At 38.4% G+C, this 20,067-nt stretch overlaps 1 protein-coding gene across 4 annotated transcripts in view; it reads right to left on the minus strand.

Moving 5' to 3' along the window:
- VRK1 (VRK serine/threonine kinase 1) overlaps positions 1-20,067 on the minus strand; it is an 81,842-nt gene that overhangs the window by 13,870 nt on the left and 47,905 nt on the right. For all 4 annotated transcript variants that reach the window (XM_021679687.1, XM_044917978.1, XM_021679688.1 and 1 more), the window contains exons 4-11: positions 16,024-16,093; positions 15,156-15,243; positions 11,531-11,639; positions 11,320-11,412; positions 8,901-9,033; positions 8,001-8,121; positions 7,645-7,703; positions 3,337-3,515 (exon numbers count right to left, since the gene is read on the minus strand). In XM_021679687.1, coding sequence (XP_021535362.1) covers positions 3,337-3,515; positions 7,645-7,703; positions 8,001-8,121; positions 8,901-9,033; positions 11,320-11,412; positions 11,531-11,639; positions 15,156-15,243; positions 16,024-16,093 — 852 coding nt within the window. The remainder of the gene's footprint in view (positions 1-3,336; positions 3,516-7,644; positions 7,704-8,000; positions 8,122-8,900; positions 9,034-11,319; positions 11,413-11,530; positions 11,640-15,155; positions 15,244-16,023; positions 16,094-20,067) is intronic.

Below are 20,067 nucleotides of genomic sequence, written 5' to 3' on the forward strand. Positions count from 1 at the left end.
GGCCACACTCCAGACCTACTCAATGAATCTCCAGGGATGAGACTCGAGAAATTCTAATGAACAGCCCTTTTTGTTGGCTTGGGCAAGCAACTTAATCAAAACCTTACAAGAAAATAGCTAATGGAGGTATTAATGTCCTTTTAACTTGCTGAGTTCTTTCCAGTAAATTAAGCTGTTCTTAACCCAGATGGGACAGGAAGGAATTCTTTAAGGATGGAACTACATGCTATTGATCTTTATAGCCCCAGGGACCTAGCCTAGACCAGGTACATAAATTAGACCTTTACATTGTTGAATGTTGGTTTAAGAGTACACACTGAATCCAGTAACTGCTGGAACTGGACTGCCCAATTCTAACGCAAGTGTTCAGTTATAATTAACAATGAAAATCTTTGGCTGTGTACTTCCTAAGGGTAAATTGATGCTTAGTTTTTTTCCACTTCAGCCTTATGTTATCCCAAAATCCTGTGCTTTAAATAAAACTCGGGCTACTGAGGTTGAAAACATTTTCAAGTGGGTAAATTCATATTTCACTCTAGTTTCCAAATTTACTGTACCATAATCAAGCATGGCTATTTAAAAATGGATAGAAACCTTGTTTCATTCCACTGCTAATCAATTCTCATAGGTTTTTACCATAATGGACAACTCTCAGGAACATAAAGAGAAATACAAATTGTATTAATTAAAACTATCCCTTTTCAAAAGAGATTTGAATGTCATAAAGACAAAGAATGTATCTTAAAAAGTTTTAAGAAATCATGAAAAGGGAAAGGAGAAAATATGCTAATTATAAGGATTAACAGAATTTCTATGATTAAGCATCATAATTAACTCTGAGCTTCCTAGTAACCAGAGCAAAAAATGACATCTTGATTACATACCCCTTGCTAAAAGAAGAGATGGCATACTAACTTATCAAAGCAAAAGCTTTTCCTTGTAGAGAGCCCCTAACTTTTCAGTTGGTGGAGCTCTGCTTTTATTTGCTTTAAATAAGGAGTATTTACAATTTATTTGAAGAAAATGTCCTGGGGCTTTAAAAAGAAAGAAAGAAAGAAAGAAAGAAAGAAAAGAAAGAAAAGAAAGAAAGAAAGAAAATCTTAAAAGAGAAAACTGGGCTGGTCCAACTCTTTCACATTAAAACACAAGACAAATGGCCACCAAATTAACAACTCACCTCGTTACATGGCCATCAAGCAGCTTCATGATCTTACCTAATCTTAACTTTTATTAACTTCTTTTTAATACAAAGAATAGCCCTGTGTCAGCTATGAGGGAGAGGGGGGAGAAAGGCAGTAAACTAATAAAGGAAATCTAATAGTTCACTTGTTATTCATTAATTTTTCCCCTCTAAATAAAGCTTTATACATGTGGGGGATGATCCAGCAGGAAATTTCCAGCCTTCTGAACTACCCAAGGACACAAGAGAATTGTAAGGTCACAGATGTTAGCTCTGCAGCAGACTGACCTATTCAGCTATAAAGTCAGCCAAGCTGCAGAAACCAAATTTTCTCCAGCATGTAAGTCCAAATAACAGTGATCTGCAAAGTAAGTGGGTATGGTACTGGACAAGTTCTCACTGCAACAGAGATCTTTACTTCTCAATCAGCAAAATTTTAGAGGAAAACACCACAGAAGCTATCTATAAATATTAATGCACAGAAATCTGTCCTGAGCAGGAAGATGCATTCTGTATGTTTATACATACATGCAAACTCTAAGTTCACTACCTTACTGAAAAATTCCACTCGGGCTTCCATTTTATCCTCTTAATTTCAAAGCTGGATGTGGTTCTCAACACACTTGTTGACCACAAAAATGGAGCGATGTAATTAAGAAAAAACTTACAAAAGAAAAAAAAATGTATACGTAGACGTGTGTGTGTAATTTCAGATTTTGGAGTGAAACTACAAAGAGACCTACTATTTGCCAAAAAAGTCAAATTCAAGATACAATTTCAAAATTTCCATCTCCTTTATAAGTTAAAAAGAACTACAAAAACCTTTTAATAATGCTGCTTATTTTAAAGAAAGAAAATTTGTTTTTAAACCCTTTTTCTCATAGTTCAGAATACAGTATTTCCAAAGGAATCTACTGGAATTTACAGAGTCAGTGACAGTAAAAATAGTCAATAGTGTACAAAAATATGTATCTATTTTTCTGGGGTGCCTGGGTGGCTCAGTTGGTCTGCCTTCAGCTCAGGTCATGATCCCAGGGTCCAGGACTGAGCCCCATATCAGGATCCCTGCTTAGCAGGGAGCCTGCTTCTCCCTCTCCCTCTGCAGCTTCCCCTGCTTGTGCTCTCTCTCTCTCACACTATCTCTCTCAAATAAATAAAATCTTTAAAAAATACATATTTTTTTCTTCTAAAAGTAGTTCTTTTCCATTTAAAAGCATTATTGTATTCAATAATTTCAGACTATAAAGGAAATCTGAGTTAATCAATAATTTAACTATTAAAAATAATCAGTAAGTTAATGCATACCTGTAAAATCTAAATTTTAAAGTGATACCAGGAGTTATTTACATGCCTGCACAATATTTGCCTGTAAAGTTCACTGCTAACCTATCTCTCCGATAAATTAACCTCTTTATATGCAGCTACATAGCTTTACATAATGACATTTCTATAAAGAGCAAAATAATGTTCAAACGGTAAGCACTTCACACCAGCAAACAAGGAAACTTTCGAACGTTAATTTTCAAATAGTAATTTTCAAACACCAATTTTCAAATGATAAACACTCTGACCGCACCAACAAAGGAGGAAGAGCTAAGAGACAAGACCAACCCTTCTATGTGGCCTGGGAGAAAAAAACACCCACACTGTGAATCGAGTGCCCCATCCAAATCCCCCTGCCAGATGTCAGTATCCCAAATTAGAATCTTTCCAGGAATTTACAAACTTGCTACTGGACATAAGAAACAGATTACCTATTGGGAGCCTGGGTGGCTCAGTCGTTAAGCACCTGCCTTCGGCTCAGGTCATAATCCCAGGGTCGAGCCCCACATCGGGCTCCCTGCTCTGCAGGGAGTCTGCTTCTCCCTCTTCCTCTTTCCCTCCCCCTGCCTGTTTTCTCTCTCACTCTATCTCGCAGGCACATGCACACACAAATAAATAAAATCTTTTAAAAAAAAGAAATAGATATCTATTCATTCTTCTACAGCCCTCTACATGTTTCATGTCTCATAAAGAGTGTCCCTTTACCTAATGGTAACAGATACTTAATTGCCAAGCAATCCGTTACACTTTTCTTTACTGATTTACTTCCCTAAAATTAGTGTTTGCTGCAATTACCATCACAGGAAGCCAAAGGATAACTTAACAAAATTCACCTTTGTTATTGACTTTGTTCTCAAGCCTCCGTTCTCCACGAGGCTGAGGTCCAACTTGCCGTCATCCTTGCTTCCTATAGCTCTCAGTCCTTGCAAAAGAGTGTCTCGCAAATTCTGATAAAGAGGTTTCTCGGCATAGTCCAGTAATTTCACTGTTTCCATGTATTTAGCAATCTCATCTAAAAGAGTAACACAATTATTCTGTAATTTTTTAATCACAAATACAACATATTTATCTCTTCTAAGAAAATAACTCACGGTTATAGCAACATTAGAATGCAAATGTCTATCCTGCTAGAATATGTTTTTACATAAATCACTTTTTCAATGGAAAAGTACACTTTTGAAGTCAGGAACTGTCAGGCAAGTGAAATAAGAAACTTATTTTGAGATATAATGTAAAAGACATTTTTGTAATTGTAAGGGACAAAAGGTAAGGAACATACTAGAATTTAAAAATGCATGAAATAACTCCTGTACTTTTAAGGCTACAGAAACAAAACAGGAAAGGACCTCGAATAGATTATAAAGTAAAAAGTACTAAAGTACAAGGACTATCACAGCCCATATTTTTTTTCCCCACAAAAGCCATTAGTTCTATAGAAAATAGCTGCATTCTTTGTATAAATTGGAAATAAAACATACCAAAACCAGGTTGAAGAAGGAAGAAAGAAGCAAGACCTAGTTTTCCCATAAAAGAGAAAAATCAGCTTCTGAATGATGAAAGGCCCACTGTACACTGAGGCAGGACCACTCCCCTAAAAAGAAATCTTACCAGTCAAGATCAACACTCCTCAACACCAGAAATCCATCTTTAGGCTAACAACTCCTACGTTCACCAGCCTCATCCTCCCACCAGCCTCCAGGAACTTGTGCACCCACGGCCTCATACACTGGCTCCTGGATCTCTCACTGTCCTTTGGAATCCCAGCAAATCCCAATCCAAACTCCTGACCTACCCCTAAACCTGTTCCCCTGTGGTCTCCCTTGCCCCATTACTAAGAACTCCATTCTTCCAGCTCCTCAAACCAGAAATCTCTTCCCACACCCCACATGCAATAAACCAAGAGAATTTGTCAGTGCTACACACACACATATACACGCCTCCGTTCATTCCAACACTGACCAGCACTCACTACACGGCAGGCACAATTCTAGGTACTTGGGAAACATGAGGAAAAAAGAAATGAAAATCCCTCCCTTCAACTTTCTTAATCTGATAAAGGGGATCTATGGAAAACCTAAAGCAAACATCACCTAATATAGTTTCATATGGAAAACTTCCCTTCTGAGAGGGGAAAATGTCAAGCATGTCCATGTTTACCACTTCTGTTCAGTGTAATAGTTATATATGCTTTCAGTCAGTACAGTAAGGCAAGAAAAGAAACAGAAGGCATCAAGAGTGGAAGGGCTTATTCACAAACACAGCAGTGTATGCAGAAAATCCTAAGGACTCTATAAAAAACTAGGAGAACTAATAGATAAATTTACCAGGGTCACAGGATATAAGGTAAAATATTAAAAAATCGTTTTCTATGTACTATCAATAAGCAATTCGAAAATAAAATTTAACAAAAATAAATCATTGGGGCACCTGAGTGGCTCAGTCAGTTAAGCCTCCGACTCTTGGTTCAGCTGGGGTCATGATCTCGGGGTCACGAGATCTACCCCCCACAGCGGGCTCCACACTCAGCAGGGAGTCTGCTTCCCCTCTCCCTCTGCCCCACCTTCCACTCATACACATGCGCTCTCTAAAATAAATAAAATAAAAATCTTAAAATAATAGCTCATTTACAATGGCATCAAAAAACCATCAAATACCTAGCAACAAATACAATGAAGACAGGCAAGATTTTTTGCAGACAAAATTATAAAACATAGTGAAAGAAATGAAGTGGAGAATATACCACATTAGTGAATTGGAAGACTCAACAGTATAAGGATGTCAGTCGATCTAGAGTCAATGCAATCCCACTCAAAATTCCAGCAAACTGGAAAGGGAGGGGATATGTGTGGAACTGACAAGGTGGCTCTAAAATGTACACAGATACTCAAAGGGTCAAGAATTGCAAAATAGCAAAGTCAAGTTTAAAGAACAACAGTGCTGGAGGACTTATACTACCAGATGTCAAGACTCAAGATAAAGCCAGAGTCATTATGACACTGCTGCCCAAGAACAGACAAAAAGAAAACTAATGATGTATTGTATGGTGACTAACATAATAAAATAAAATTTAAAAAAACAATAATAAAAAGAAAGAAGTCCAGAAACAGATCCACACTTAATTTATGTCAAAGGTGGCACCATACGGAAAGAGCGGTTTTTTTGTTTGTTTTCCCCCAAGAAAAGCTACTGGGTCAACTGTTTATAAATACTGGGGGGGAGGGGGGAATCTGGCCCCTCCTCATATAAGGCACAATAATCAGTTACAGGTGGACTATACATCTATATGTGTAACTGGCAATCTATGATTGCCAAAAATTGGAAATAGTCAACAGCAGAATAGATAAGTTATATAATAGGATATAAATACAACAGAATACTATTAGAAATGAGAATGAACACATCACTGTTAAACATGCAACAACGGGGTCCCATGAGGATCTAATGCACAGCATGGGGATTACAGTTAATAATTTGGTACTGCAGACTGGAAAGTGGCTGAGAGTAGATCTTGAGCATCACCACACATACACATACACAAACACAAAGTTAACTGTGAGGTAATAGAAGTGTTAATTATCTTGATCTTGTTAATCATTCTACGATATAAATGTATGTTAAATCACCACATTGTACACTTGGAAATGTATACAATTATATTTGTCAATAAAGTTAAAAAATAAATAGGAACATTAAAAAAAAAAAACCCATGCAACAATGGGAATGAATTTCACAAATACTATACTGAAGAAAAGAAACAGGATTCTAACAAAGCTAGAAGTTAATGTTATGAGGGCAGGGATTTTTATCTATGTTGTTCACTCTATGATTCCATTTTTATACAGCTCAAAAACAAATTTTTGGGGTTGGAAGTCAGGCTAGTTACTAGGCCGGAGGGAGAGGCTCGTGATTGGTAGGAGGCACAAGGGGGGACTCTGAGAAGCCTCTAACATTCCATTTCTTGTGTGGTTGGTAAGACTGCAATTTTTTTTTTTTTTTTAAGATTTTATTTACTTATTTGACAGAGAGAGACACAGCGAGAGAGGGAACACAAGCAGGGGGAGTAGGAGAGGGAGAAGCAGGCTTCCCGCGGAGCAAGGAACCCGATGCGGGGCTCGATCCCAGGACCCTGGGATCATGACCTGAGCTGAAGGCAGACGCTTAACGACTGAGCCACCCAGGCGCCCCAAGACTGCAATTTTAAATAGCCTAAGGTCAGGGTGGACTTCCCTGAAAAGGAGACAAATGAGCAAAGGCTTGAAAAGATATCGAAGTATATGCAAAGTGACCACTTCTCAATCCTCCCACTGCTACTTCCCTTCCTTGCCTGGATTACTGTGGTGGCCTCCTAACCTGCTCCTGCTCATACCTGCCTTACTCCCTCAGCAGTCTATGCTCAGGACAGGAGCTTGAGATTTCCCTTAAAGGTAGACACTGATGTCACTCTTCTACTCCAAACCTTACACTCCTGCTGAAAGGAAAAGTCAAAGCCCTTATGATGGATGGCCTAAAACGCACTCCGCAAGTACACCAGGTACTTACATTCTTTCTGCCTACAATACTGTTCCCCAGACTTCCGCAGAGCTCGCTCCCTATCTCCGACTGCTCAAACGTCACCTCTTCAGTAAGGCCACCGTATTTAAAATTCCAACTCCCTCCCACTCTATTCCCCACTTCATCCCCACAACCACTAATTCTATTCCCTGCTTTCTTTTTATCCCATAGTACTAACCAAATGACATGCTCTAAAATTCACTCATGTGTTCACTATCTCTCCCAACTAGAGCATAAGCTTCATAAAGACAGGAATTTTGCTTTATTTTGTTCACTGGTGTATCCCTAGTGCCTAGAATGGTCCCTGGCACACAATCAAGCCTCAATAAAAAAATCATTGAATGAATGAATGAAATTTGGTTCCTCTCCTGAAAGCTGAGTAATAATTTAAGGAAGCTCAAGTACCCCTTTAGCCCACCTTTGGAAACGGAACTGCTGTCGTGATGAGAACAGGCCCCACTACAATGATCACACTTGAAAATACCTAAGCTTTTACATTATGGGATATGCCACAGACATCATGACTCTCAGTCTTTTTTCCTCAGAAAATGAAACCCCTATGAACATTTAAGAAGTCTTTTCCAGGTTACCTGGCTTGTTTCTCTCAGGAAAACATGTGTCCATGAAGTCTGCAATATTTTCTCTGTATCTGTTAAAAATTAAAGACTGAGTCATTGTTTGAAGCTTTACACCATGGAAATGTATTAATATTTAATAACAATAAATAGCACAATAAAGCAGCGCTGTGTGGCATCCTAAATACGCTTAGGCTTTCCTCTAAAACAAACTGAACAAAAGACCGAAGACTCTTCCCATTTAGCAAATACCTTCTTGTTTCTACATTAGTAGCAGTTTAAACTATAGTCTCCATCAAGAAATTCTGACTTAAATACATGTACCTTATCATGATTTTGCCCAAAATAATTTATTGTAAGTTTTCCTTTACCTAATTTTGGAATCTCTAACATAGTTAGGGTCTTTCAAATTATCCTCCCAAGGAAGATGGCCACTAAGCCACTGGATCATGCAATAACCAAGTATTTCCAAATCACCACGTCTTGACGGGGCTATGAATACAAAAGAAGCAGGTTAAGCACCAAAATCACTTTGAGGTATAGTTTCAAATATATATAAACCAATAAGGTAAAACAGTCAATCTTATAGTCTTGTTTTTCATCAAAACTTATCACTGCATTTAGTAAAAGTACTGAATAAATATTGGGCAATATGAAAGAAATAATTTACATCCAACTAAGAACTTACTTTAAAATCCAAACAGACAAACTCTAGAGCTTCAAACTGAGACTACTGGTCTAGGAAATAGATTATAAAGCAGACACACATTTAATACTATCCTTGGAAAGTTCAAAGACACTAAAACGCTGTAAGCTACAGAGAGGCCCAGAGAACTGGGGTCTCAGCTCCTCCACAGGGCTGGGCACAGAAAAGGAAAACGCCTGCTAAAGGAATAGGCCGACTTCAGAGGTGACAAAGTCAGTGTGCCTGCTACAAAGTTGTGGCTGCCTAAGAAACTTACAGACTTTTAGGGGGAAAAAAAATTCCCCACATTCGACTAAGCTAAATGGAACCAAAAAGAAATCCTCAGTGAGCTGACTGAACCACGTTCCCTGCTAAAACCAAGGTCAGAAGAAGACCACCAGGGAAAGACCCTGGTGGCCCCGTTACACGACTACAGGAGTCCAACCTCCTCCCCCGACCCTTTCCCCACCCTACCTGCCTCTGCGATTCTTATTTATCTGCTTGTTTATTTGTACAAAATTAAGAACCATGCAGGATTTCAACTGAAATGTTAGCAGCCTATTTCTGTCAGGTGTCATTGACATACCGACACCATTGTGCGCATCAATGCTGGTGAATTCAATAGTGCCATCGTGACATCTTTTGGGGTCTTCTTTGTATTCTTTATGAATTCCTTCTGGGCAATACCGGTAAGCAAGGCCGTAATCTACCAAGTACACCTATAAATGTCCAAGCACCAAGAAAAATCAAAGCCAAAATGATTGCACATATACTCCTTTATGGCCCAGAGACAAAATACTGTCATTCGAAGGTGGATTCATTTGCAAGGCCACCCCACTGTACCCGAAACAAGTGAGATCCAATATGCTAACAAAAGCAAATACTTAATCCTGAAAGGCTTTTTTTTTTTTTTTAAGATTTATTTATTTATTTTGAGAGAGAGAGAGAGAGAGAGAGAGAGAGCACGCGCATGCACATGAGTGTGCAGGCAGGGAGGGGCAAAGGGAGAGAGAGTCTTAAGCAGACTCCATGCTGAGTGCAGAGCCCAGTGCAGGGCTTGATCTCAGGCCCCTGAGATCATGACCTGAGCCAAAGCCAGGAGTCAGACACCTTACAGACTTTGCCAGCCAGGCACCCCAATTCTGAAAGACCTTTTATTTCAAGAAAAATGTGAATGCTCATGTCACTATAGTCCAGATAATATCACCTGCCTCTATACACTTTAGGTAAATATATTATACTTGTAATTAATCCTGTCTCCTCAACTTGAGCAAAGACTATAAATCTTATACTTTTTCTTGCAGAGTCCAAAACAGAATTAAGCACAGAGGAAACCATCAATACTTGTTGCAATACAACTGCCCCACAGCAAGTATAAGACTACCTACTTAGATGACACATGATAATTAATTATTTTCTATTCCTCTGCTCCTCCACTTATGAAATAATCAATTTATCAATTCACTTCATAAAATTATTTCCGATAACAATAATGATCTGAAAAATCTTTAGATAAGGCTCTTACCTCCCTTTAAATATATATTAAAGTCAAGTTTCATAATTAAAACTAAATTTTAATATTACAAAGCATATATCTGTGGGCATGTACTTGTGGGTCTCATGAGCATACAAAGCCAGTAAATTTGGCTTTCTTCTATTCCATAGCCACATATCACATCTCTGGTTCTGGGTAACTGTCTCACAAATGTATGCATGTGATCACAAGAGGAAACTGAAGTAAAAATATGGGGATGGATCTAGCACACACATCTAACACTAGAAAAATAATCCCATCCAAAGCATATGCCCGAAGGATAACGGAGCTGCAAAAATATTTTCCTACAAACAAAAGGCAGCATATTTTAGCTAACTGCAAACTGAACTAAACTGTATTTTTATTTATTGCATTGTACAAGTCCAGTTCACTTCAATTAATGGAATCCTTATGGTTCAGGTTCTCAGCCATGTTCTGTTTGTTTGCTTGCTTGCTTTTAACCTTTTTAAAAACATCTAACACAAGACGTCTGGGAATCCTGTGAGTGCCTGTAAGATTTCCCCACGAGCATGCTACCGTATAGGGACTTTCCTCTGTTGTACATGGAGATCCCTGACCGCCACCATGACAGAGACGGGGGATGGGGGCAATACCAGAAATGGTAGAAAATAGAGGCAAGGTGAAGGGAAAGGGAAAACTAAGCAAGAGAAAGTTAAAGACTGGTTTGAGAAAAAAATAAAATGGAGTGTCAACATAAACACACTTAAAATACTTAGATAGCCCTTTCTTATACACCATCAATAAGATGCAAGAACATACATGGGACAGATTCCACACAGTGGCCTGACCAGGAGTGCCAACCAAACCTTACTTTAACCGAAATTGTGGAAACAGCTTCAAGAAAATTGCATAAACCCCTCCACTCCGACTAAACTGATCCAAATAAAGGTATAATAGCATTAGCTTTTCTCTTTTCCTTAAAAAGTAAAAATTACAAAGTGAATACAATAAACTAAAAAAAAGTGCACATTTGAATTCTAAACACTAAGGGTATACAAATTTAGACAGCTAAGATATTTCTGTAAACCAACTGATTTGAATAATCAACATGTTAAAGACCAAATTTTCCAAGTAACAGAACACTTATATTTGATGGATTTCTTGAACAAAGGAAATAAAAAAATGACAAAGCAGACAAGCAAACATAATTCATCGGTGCACTATATAATTTTAAGCTTCCACCCCCAAACAGCTATTTGAAATTCATTTTGTATCACAAGTACTTCTTCTGAATATTATTTAGGGCAAAATAGCCAACTTGATAAAGTGCCAACAAATCGCATCAGAAATGTAGAATGTTAACTAGATAAAAGTGTCACGAAGAAATATTATTATTACCATATCTACTCCAAAAAGTAAAACTTCTGCACAGGTTCAAAAGTTCAAAGCAACCATATTTGTTTTCAAACAACAGCTTTTAAATAGTAGAAATTAAAGTTAATAAAGCTACCTGGTCAGGATTCTTGTAGCTCAAAAGAAGATTTGAGGCCTTGATATCTCCGTGTACATACTCATGCTCGTGAATATATTCCAGAATATCCAGCTATGAAAGCATCATATAGAATAAATTAATGCAGTACCTAACACCAGCCAGCAGAGGACCGAGCTTCAACACAACTCGCCTCTACTGGATTAAAACAAGAGGAATGTAGCTCACATACAATTCTCAAGCTTAGCTGCAAGACAGTTTTCCGAGAAAACCTTCTGGCATTTGCTTCATATATTTTCTGAAGGTCACTTCCAAAGCGATCCATTATCATAAACCTGTAACTAAAGACAAACAAGAAAAGTCAATGAACAAAACAGAAGTCTGGAAAACCTACTTTGCAGTGACTACTCTCCCTTCACAGTAATTTTTTCAAGGCCATGTTTAGTGAGAAAGCAGAATGAAAAGGGAAAAAAGGAGAAAGAAGGAAAGAAAGACAAACATTTGAAACCCTTTCTTCCAACTAGAAATCTCAAGAGTTGGGAGTGCTTCCCTGTGCTGCCCAGAGGGCCTCCTCCTGGTGGCAGCCAGGTGGTTTCCTGCGACACTACTCAACGTGAGCTAATCAGCCCGCAGACAGATGCTCGCGATTCATTCACAGGAAAGAGGAGACCATCCATGTAAGACTAGTATCATGGATTTTCCTCACACCAAAGTTAATTTATGTTTCTGGATATTAGCTTGTTGTTTTTCTCTACTTTCAGGGCACATTTTAGCAGTATTAACATTTTATTAAAATCGAGACTATCAAGAGATGCTGTAATAATAGCTAAATTCAATAAAATTGTTTAAATGGTATAAAAGGGCTATATGTTAAATACTCAAAGGACAAAAGCTAGGGAAGAACAAATATCCTGGGGAAACGTGCAGATTTTTGGTTTTGCCACAAACCCACTAGGTCACCTTGGCGGAGTCACATTACTTCTGTGAGACCTAATTCCCACAGATATGGAATGACAGCGTGGGGCCTTATGCGTGTTGAGATCTTTTCTGGCACTCAAATTCCAACATCTGACAACCGTAAGTGACGTTTCTGTGTGTGCCCGAAAAGCAACACCTCACTCCAGTAACACAGTTCACCGTATGCTCTGAGGATCACTTTTATCTTTATCAAGTTTTCCAAATTCTGACTCGTCTGGTTAAATCACTCCATAAATCAGTAAAAACCAAGGCCACACTCACAATGTACATTCCAATGGGGATAAGATTAGGGATGATGATCGTAACAACAGCGAGCACGGACTAAAGCCTTGGTCTGAACACGGCACTGTTCTGAGTACTTCACACGTGCTAGTGTGTGTCAACCTCACATCACCCTCGTGAGGCAGGGGCTCCTATTCGCCCCATTTTACAGCAGAAGAAAACCGATGACTGGTAATTTGTCCTGTAGGAAGTGGTGGCACCATGGTTTTTCACCTCTACACTAAACATATCCAAACAAATAAACGTCAGTGGTACACAAAAATCCCCTTATTTTTATTTGAGAAGCCTACAACACATACCACATGACACGTTCAACAGGGAAGGAAAGCTAACATTAAAAGACAACATGCCAAATTAAAAAAAAAATCAGGATTCTATTCATTTTTGAATTGGAAGAGAATGAGAGATCAACTTGTCTAAACATATTTTAATGAATAAATTAATTAAGTCTATAAAGGTAAAGTGATTTGTCCAAAGTCATGCAATTAGTGAGAGGCAAAATGTATTCATTCATATAAGATTTTCCAGTACACTGCGAACTCTATCATCATAAAGAAGGAACAATAATTCTGACTTCCTGATTTCCTTTGTACAACAGGTTTTGAAAGGTTGAGGGATGAGAACAGGACACACACACACATTTGTTTTTACAGTAAGTGATGTAATTAGTATAAAATAATACAGGGGTAACAAAAATACAACCTCTGCTAAGAGTCTAAAAGAGGGCTAAAACACAACTGCTTAATTCAACATGAGATCTATTAATACATCACACTGAGTACATCTTTGTTTTTATTCACAGACCACTCCACCAGTACTGTAAATCATCCCCTAATCGCCTGTTTCAAATTATACACATCAACTGATTTTCCAACATTTGCATTTTATCATTTGCATTTATCCAAGACTCCAGGAAAGTACACATTGATGGTTTCCATTACTGGCCTCAGGCTCTTTCCCCCTTCCACATGCACATCCTATACCTTGAGAAAGAGCAATGCCAAGTGCCACAAGGCAGGCCAGAGACCTACCAGGCCCCTGCATTTGCAATACTCTCCGGCCTAAGACGTATCATGTTCTCCAATGGTTTTCTAAATCGGTAGTTCTGAACATTTAAGGGATTAAGACCCCTTTGAGAGTAAAAGCTAAAGTAAAAGCTAACACAGTATTTTACATATATTCTAACAGCTTTACGTTTCATCCCCCTTATTAAGTGGGTAGCTATTCTTCAATTTCACAGATGAGGAAATTGAGGCCAAAAGGAGTAACTTACCCAGTCACATACATTTTAAGGAGCAAAACACAGATTTGAAACCAAACAGTCTGGCTCTAGAATCCCTGCTCTATATATAATTATTCCTTGCTCTATACTACTTCTCCAGAAATTTTCATAAAAACTATAGAGACTTGTCCCAGCAAAACCATATGTAACCAAAAAATGCTATCATTTCAGGAAGTTCGCCATATTCCCTAAGAGGTACACAGATCCCAGGATAAGAACTGCCAAGAGAAAAACAGCGCTGGCTGCCCACCCAACAACTACCTCTCCTCTCCATCCTTTCCAACAGAGCACCAACTGGGTTCAAGCATTCCATCCTCTTCCACATGGCCGCATGCTTTGCCATGCCAATCACTGTGATCGCTTGGCCCTTGTCGGTGACTGGTTTAAGAATGAGCACCGATAAAACCCGGACCAAGAAACATGAGAGGAAGGGAGGTTCCTTTGCCAGGGAAGTGAAACACAGAACAAGCAATACCTTCTACTGCCATGGGCTGCTGTGTCTGCATGTGATGCCTAGAAATGGGGCAGCCACCCTGAGGCCACACAATGGAGAATTAATACAGCACAAAGCCAAGAGGAGGAGGGGAAAAAGGGCAAGATAAAGGAACCTGGATCCCTGACGATCACTTCAGAGAGCAGAGTCAAAGTTTTCCTTTACTTGCAGCTGAAAGCACCCTAACCAATATACCCCCAGGACCGAACTAAATCTACTTCTCGGACAGCTGCCAGCCTTACTCCAGGAAGTTCCATTCATTCATTCAAATATTTTTAAAATGTCAATCATGCACCAAAGTATGGGAGGTTTTCTCCAATTCAGCGGTGCCAACAAGGTTCTCTCTCCAATCTCAGAACTCCTAAGACACGAACGAAGCAGAGTCGCACAGTTTAGTAGCACTTAGTGGTTATAATTGTCTCATACTTGTTTGTGTTTTCTCACCAGCTAGACTGAAATGTCATAAAGAGGAGGATGCTGCCATGGGCAGATCATGTATCTAATATGAAACACCAAACTGAAGCCTGAAGGGCTCCCTTTCCCATAAATGACATGGAGTTTTTGTTTGCTTGCTTGCTTATTTGTAAGAGGAAAAAAATGCAGGGTGCTTTTGCTTTGTTCCTACTCATCAGCTGGGCTCTAGTCAGTTCTAGTGCTCTGCACAAGTCCTCCAGACTAGGGATAATGTCCTGTTCATCTCTGTTAAGTGCATGCCCTGCAGCCCAGATGGAGGCCCGGCAGAATTGCAGGTGCTCAGTAAACCATGGACAGTGAATGCTCAAAACAGGGAGGAGAAGAAACACAAAACATGCAAATTTTTACCTTTTTCCATTTTTATCATGTAGGCCAGACCCCCAATACTTAGGAACGCCCAGGTACTTCAGTTTATGGGTGCGAATCCACTTCTGAACTACAAGTTAAAAAACACAGGCCTGTGATTTCACTTTTGTTTTACATGATTTTTTAAATCATTAAGAGCAGAATGTACTTATACATGCAATAAGATTTCATCTTTTTTCATAAAAAAGTGAACAATACATTATAATAACAAATAACAAGTACTTTGCAATCAAAACATTTTTATTAACCCACAAAATTTTATCCTGCTCTAAACATTGTCTTTAAAATGAAAAATCTGCGAAAGGCATTTAAAAAAAGAAAATCCAACCACAGTATGCCAGTTGCTGTTACTAGTTCTAATGATATAAATGGTTACTCACTTCTCCAGAAAGACATTTTACCCAATATGGAAGTTGTTTACCTCATTTCCAAAGGTCGTCAACCAGGAAATAAAGCCCCCGCGGGGGGGGGGGGGGGGGCTTGAAGAGGTCTAGCTGTCTTCCCTGCAGGTTGTTCTGATTCATCAATTACAGCATCCCCCTCTGCCCAGGTTATGTTCTCCAGAGTTTAGAAAAAATTCTCAAAAAGACTGGGAGTCCCATACATGAATTAGGATTACTTCTCAATTTTTAACAATATTTACTAAATCCTATATCCTCTACTAACTTTATTCTATATATCAATATAAGTGAAATCTTATCATATCAAACCCAGTAAGAGATCAGAATTCTTTCATACAAGTAAAAAACAAAAAGCATGGTAATATCAGATCCAGTGCTCTAGTCTTGACTTCACACAACAAGCGGCAGTCACTTTAAGAGTGTAGGCGTAAGTGTGCCTTATTCCTTACTTTGCTCTGGTTTGGCAGCTCGCTGGTAGAACTTCAACTCAGTAAAGAGAGGTCCATTGTCACTGGGCTCCTTAAAACATAAGAGGTAATTGGCGCTAGCAGTCGTTAACATTATGGAGTCATTTTTAATGAAACTTCAAAAAGCACTGATGTCAAAAAACATCAGTGTTTCTTTCCAATGTAATTGTGATAACTTAAGTTTGTAACTATGTTTAAGGCACACCCTCTTTCAAAATGTTTTAGATATTCTCAGAAGAGTCCATGAATCTTGTATTTTTGTCAAGGTCCACTTCTGTAAGTGATAAAACGTTCAAAATCAGATATACAGCTCCATCTTCACAGAAGTTTAAGAAAAATATTTAAACTCATTTTCATCTTTGTTAAGCTTTCTCTTAAGCAATAACTGGCAACCATGTAAACTGTTTCACCAAGGGGCTATCAGAATTTTATTTCTGAGATCTAATAAAATTCCAATACCCGACTTAACCAATTAGTGGCAAAATCCAACTCTTTTCCCTGTTTCTCAGTACACTTGTATCTAGTTGATCAGGACTGGCAGAAACCAACCTTGTCACAAAGGGAATTTTCTGGAACTCCAGAGCGAGCAAGCACTGTCCACTTAGTGACATCCCTTCCTTGCTGGCACTGATTCCCGCCTTTTTCAAACTAAGGAGCCCCACAATTCACTTCCCACGTGATAATTCAAAGTCAAGAGGAAACTGGGGCTCGGTAATAATTGTTTTCCACCAACTTTACTGGACTACATTCATTTTACATTTTAAGGGATAGTAACAGTTAAAATGATTGTAAAGAGTTATGTATGCACAAAAAGGCATGGACAAACAAGAAGTATCAGCCTGTTGGGAGTTTGCCTTGTTAAATACACATGGGAAGGGTAAAAAAGACCTTACAATTTTGTGGACTTTTTAAATAGTAAGTTGTGTCTGAATCAAAAGTGGTTAGTATGTCATGTTTGATCATTTCTGTTGGTATTATCTTATTTATTGAGAACCTGAGAAAAATTCTGAAAAGCAGTGAAAACTTCAAATAAGGAAGCTAACATTTCCAAACTAATTCTAGGGTTGCTCTTCCTTTACGAAATATGGGAAGAAAGTCATTTTGGACAGAATATCTGTGCAGCTGGAGTTCCAAGGTCAGCAGAGCATTATAAGAAATGACAATAAGGCTCACTAGCTTTAGGAATCCCTAGTTAAAGCACGTATAGGAAGACTGGTCGGCCAATCTGCAAAGAGTCAGGCAGCATCTAGTTAAGAACGAGCACTCAACCGCAAATAGGCAACATACACAACTAACACGTGGATCAGAACCTGAAAATAAACTTGCCTTGTTCCAGGTAAGTATACTTGTCTGTAAGTATACAGAATGGTACACAGGGCTTGGCATCTCATCACCTCTTAAGAAGTAGAAGCTAACCAACATATAAGGTATGAGTCCAAATCCCTAATTTTTGGACTAAGTACCTCTAGTGTCACCATAACCTGCGGCTCTTTTCTTGCCATCAGTGCTCTCTGGATAGACACCTGTACCTGTTCAGAGCCCACAGCCAGGCCTTCAGCAGAAGCCGCAGTCTCCATGAAAGAAATGAAAAAAGTAGTGGAAATTCAAGAGAAGACATTTTGGTGAAGTTCTCTCCAAAGGCTAACTTTTAGAATAGCTTATTAATATAATTCAAGTTTGAAAGGGGTTTTCCTAAGACAAATCCTGGCTTATTACCATCGTATAAAATTCTGATTCATTCCATTTCGACCTATGTCATATCAACTTTAATTTCCAAGCTTCCCTTCGGGCAATAATTTATTAAACTTATAATAATAAGAATCAACCTATATAAATCAGACTATTATAATGAAAGCCCCACTACAATGAAGGCTCTTTGAGCTCATTTCATACTTTTTTCTAATCCAATAAGGTTCCATTATAACAAAATAAAGGAGCTACTTCCTTGGCATTGCACTCTGGCCAAAGCTCGCTATTTCTGTGGAAGAAAATACCTTAACTCATAACTAAAATTTTATTAACATATTTCAAATCTAAAATACTTTGCCAACTCTATAATAGCCAAGATTTAGAAAAGAAATTGGGACTGACATTTTAACTAGAATATCACTAAACATTTCTTTAAGACTTCTAAGTGTCAAAATGAAGATGACAACAGAAAAAAAATTAAAATGTGATATATTTCAATGGCACCCTCTAAAAGCAACTGGCTGCCATTTAAAAATGAAGCTGTATAAAGTTTCCCCCTCCTACCAAAAAATTATGATATATGAATTGAAAATTCAGGTCACTTCTCATAAAGTCTGTGAGAGAAATTAAACATCAGTCTGCAAACTTCTTGCCAGGGAACTTCAAAATACAGACTTTATGTCCATTCACACTGTAAAGGGACCACGAAATAAGGAACTGTTATGTTAGGCTACAAGACCCAAAAGCCCGCCCTCCCCCTCAGTTCTGCTCTGAGCTCACTGACATGACTGCAAAGGGGAAGTGTAACTGAAAACTAATTCGTTATCAAGGCTGTTAACAAGAAAACACAAAAGAATATTTTTTTCCTCCTTCCATTATCCAACTTTTTACCAATTTCCCATTTCTCACTGCACATCATCTTTCCTGAGATAAAATACAGATAGGGTATCTCAGTTATCTAAAGGCAGAGAATACAAGTTTACCATCTCTGGTGACCCCAGCACCACGGCTCCAAGGCTGCTCCCCTAAGTCAATAAGGAATAAGGCCCTAAACAAAACCAGAACGGTCATTTGGTAGGAGAGAGAAAATATTCAGTATGTACCTAAACATCTATCTTGAATATGTCTGTCTTAACTTCATTTCAAGACCAAATGTAAGAAATTCGTGGGTTCACTATCCGAAGCTCTTTCCCAGAGCAGGGATGCATATTAGCAGCAACCACATTTTTTGACAAATCTTCCACACTGAGGTGGGAAGCCCTACCAGAAGCACAGGGAACCTGCCGCCTCACTGAATGAAAGGATCCCCAAAAGTACACATGAGCATGCATGATTCCACTGAAAATAATGAAGGTGCTGAACCACTCTACCAGTGGTTCTCAACCTTGAGGCACAAAAGAATCCTGTGGGGAGCTTTACTAAAAATACCATAACCAAAATAACCAGGCTCTGCACTCAGAGATTCTGATTATACCGCACAACCGGAGTGGAGAACCACTGTTTGATTTGATATGCCATTGCATTATTAAGTCTAATTTCACATTAAAAATCAACTTGCCTTTGATTTTTTTTTTTTAAGATTTATTTATTTATTTATTTATTTGAGACAGAGAAAGAGGGAGAGAGAGAGAGGGCATGCACACAGAGAGAGAGGGAGCAGACTCCCAGCTGAACAGGGAGGCCAATGCGGGCTCAATCCCAGGACCCCGAGATCATGACCCAAGCTGAAGGGAGACGCTTAACCGACTGAGCCACCCAGCCTTCGATTATTTCTTAAATAACATTTGCTAAGGTGATTTTTCTCCAAAGATAATATATGTGCTTATTTTAGAAAATTTGGAAATATTTTGACATATTTTCTTCACATTTATGGCTGTTTTATAAAATTACCTCCATACTACATGTAGTTTTGTATCTTGCTTTTTTTTAGTAATTACTTATGAAATTCCTCCAAAGAGTAGTACCTGTTCTTTGAAAACATGATTTTTAATAGACCTTAATGTTTTAAATGGCAAATGTTCATAAACATTTGATTTTCATACTGGAAAGATCTGATACTCATTTTACAGGCTTGTGTTTGGTGAACCATTTCCACCTTTAATATTATAAAGCTCTGAGAGCAAAAGACTTACAGAATAAGTAGCAGACAGAGCTACGTCACAGCACGTCACAAGTGAAGGCAAATGATGCTACTTGAAAAGACACAGACCAGAGATGAAAGTGGGTGGCCCCAAGAAATCAAAAGGTGACGGGAAATTATGGCTACAAAGTTTTCAGAAGAATAAAATAGGCATTTAAAAACGTGATAAAGAAAACAAGTTTACAACGAGGTCCTTA

Source organism: Neomonachus schauinslandi, chromosome 9, assembly GCF_002201575.2.
Source record: "Neomonachus schauinslandi chromosome 9, ASM220157v2, whole genome shotgun sequence".
NCBI classification, from domain to species: Eukaryota; Metazoa; Chordata; class Mammalia; order Carnivora; family Phocidae; genus Neomonachus; species Neomonachus schauinslandi.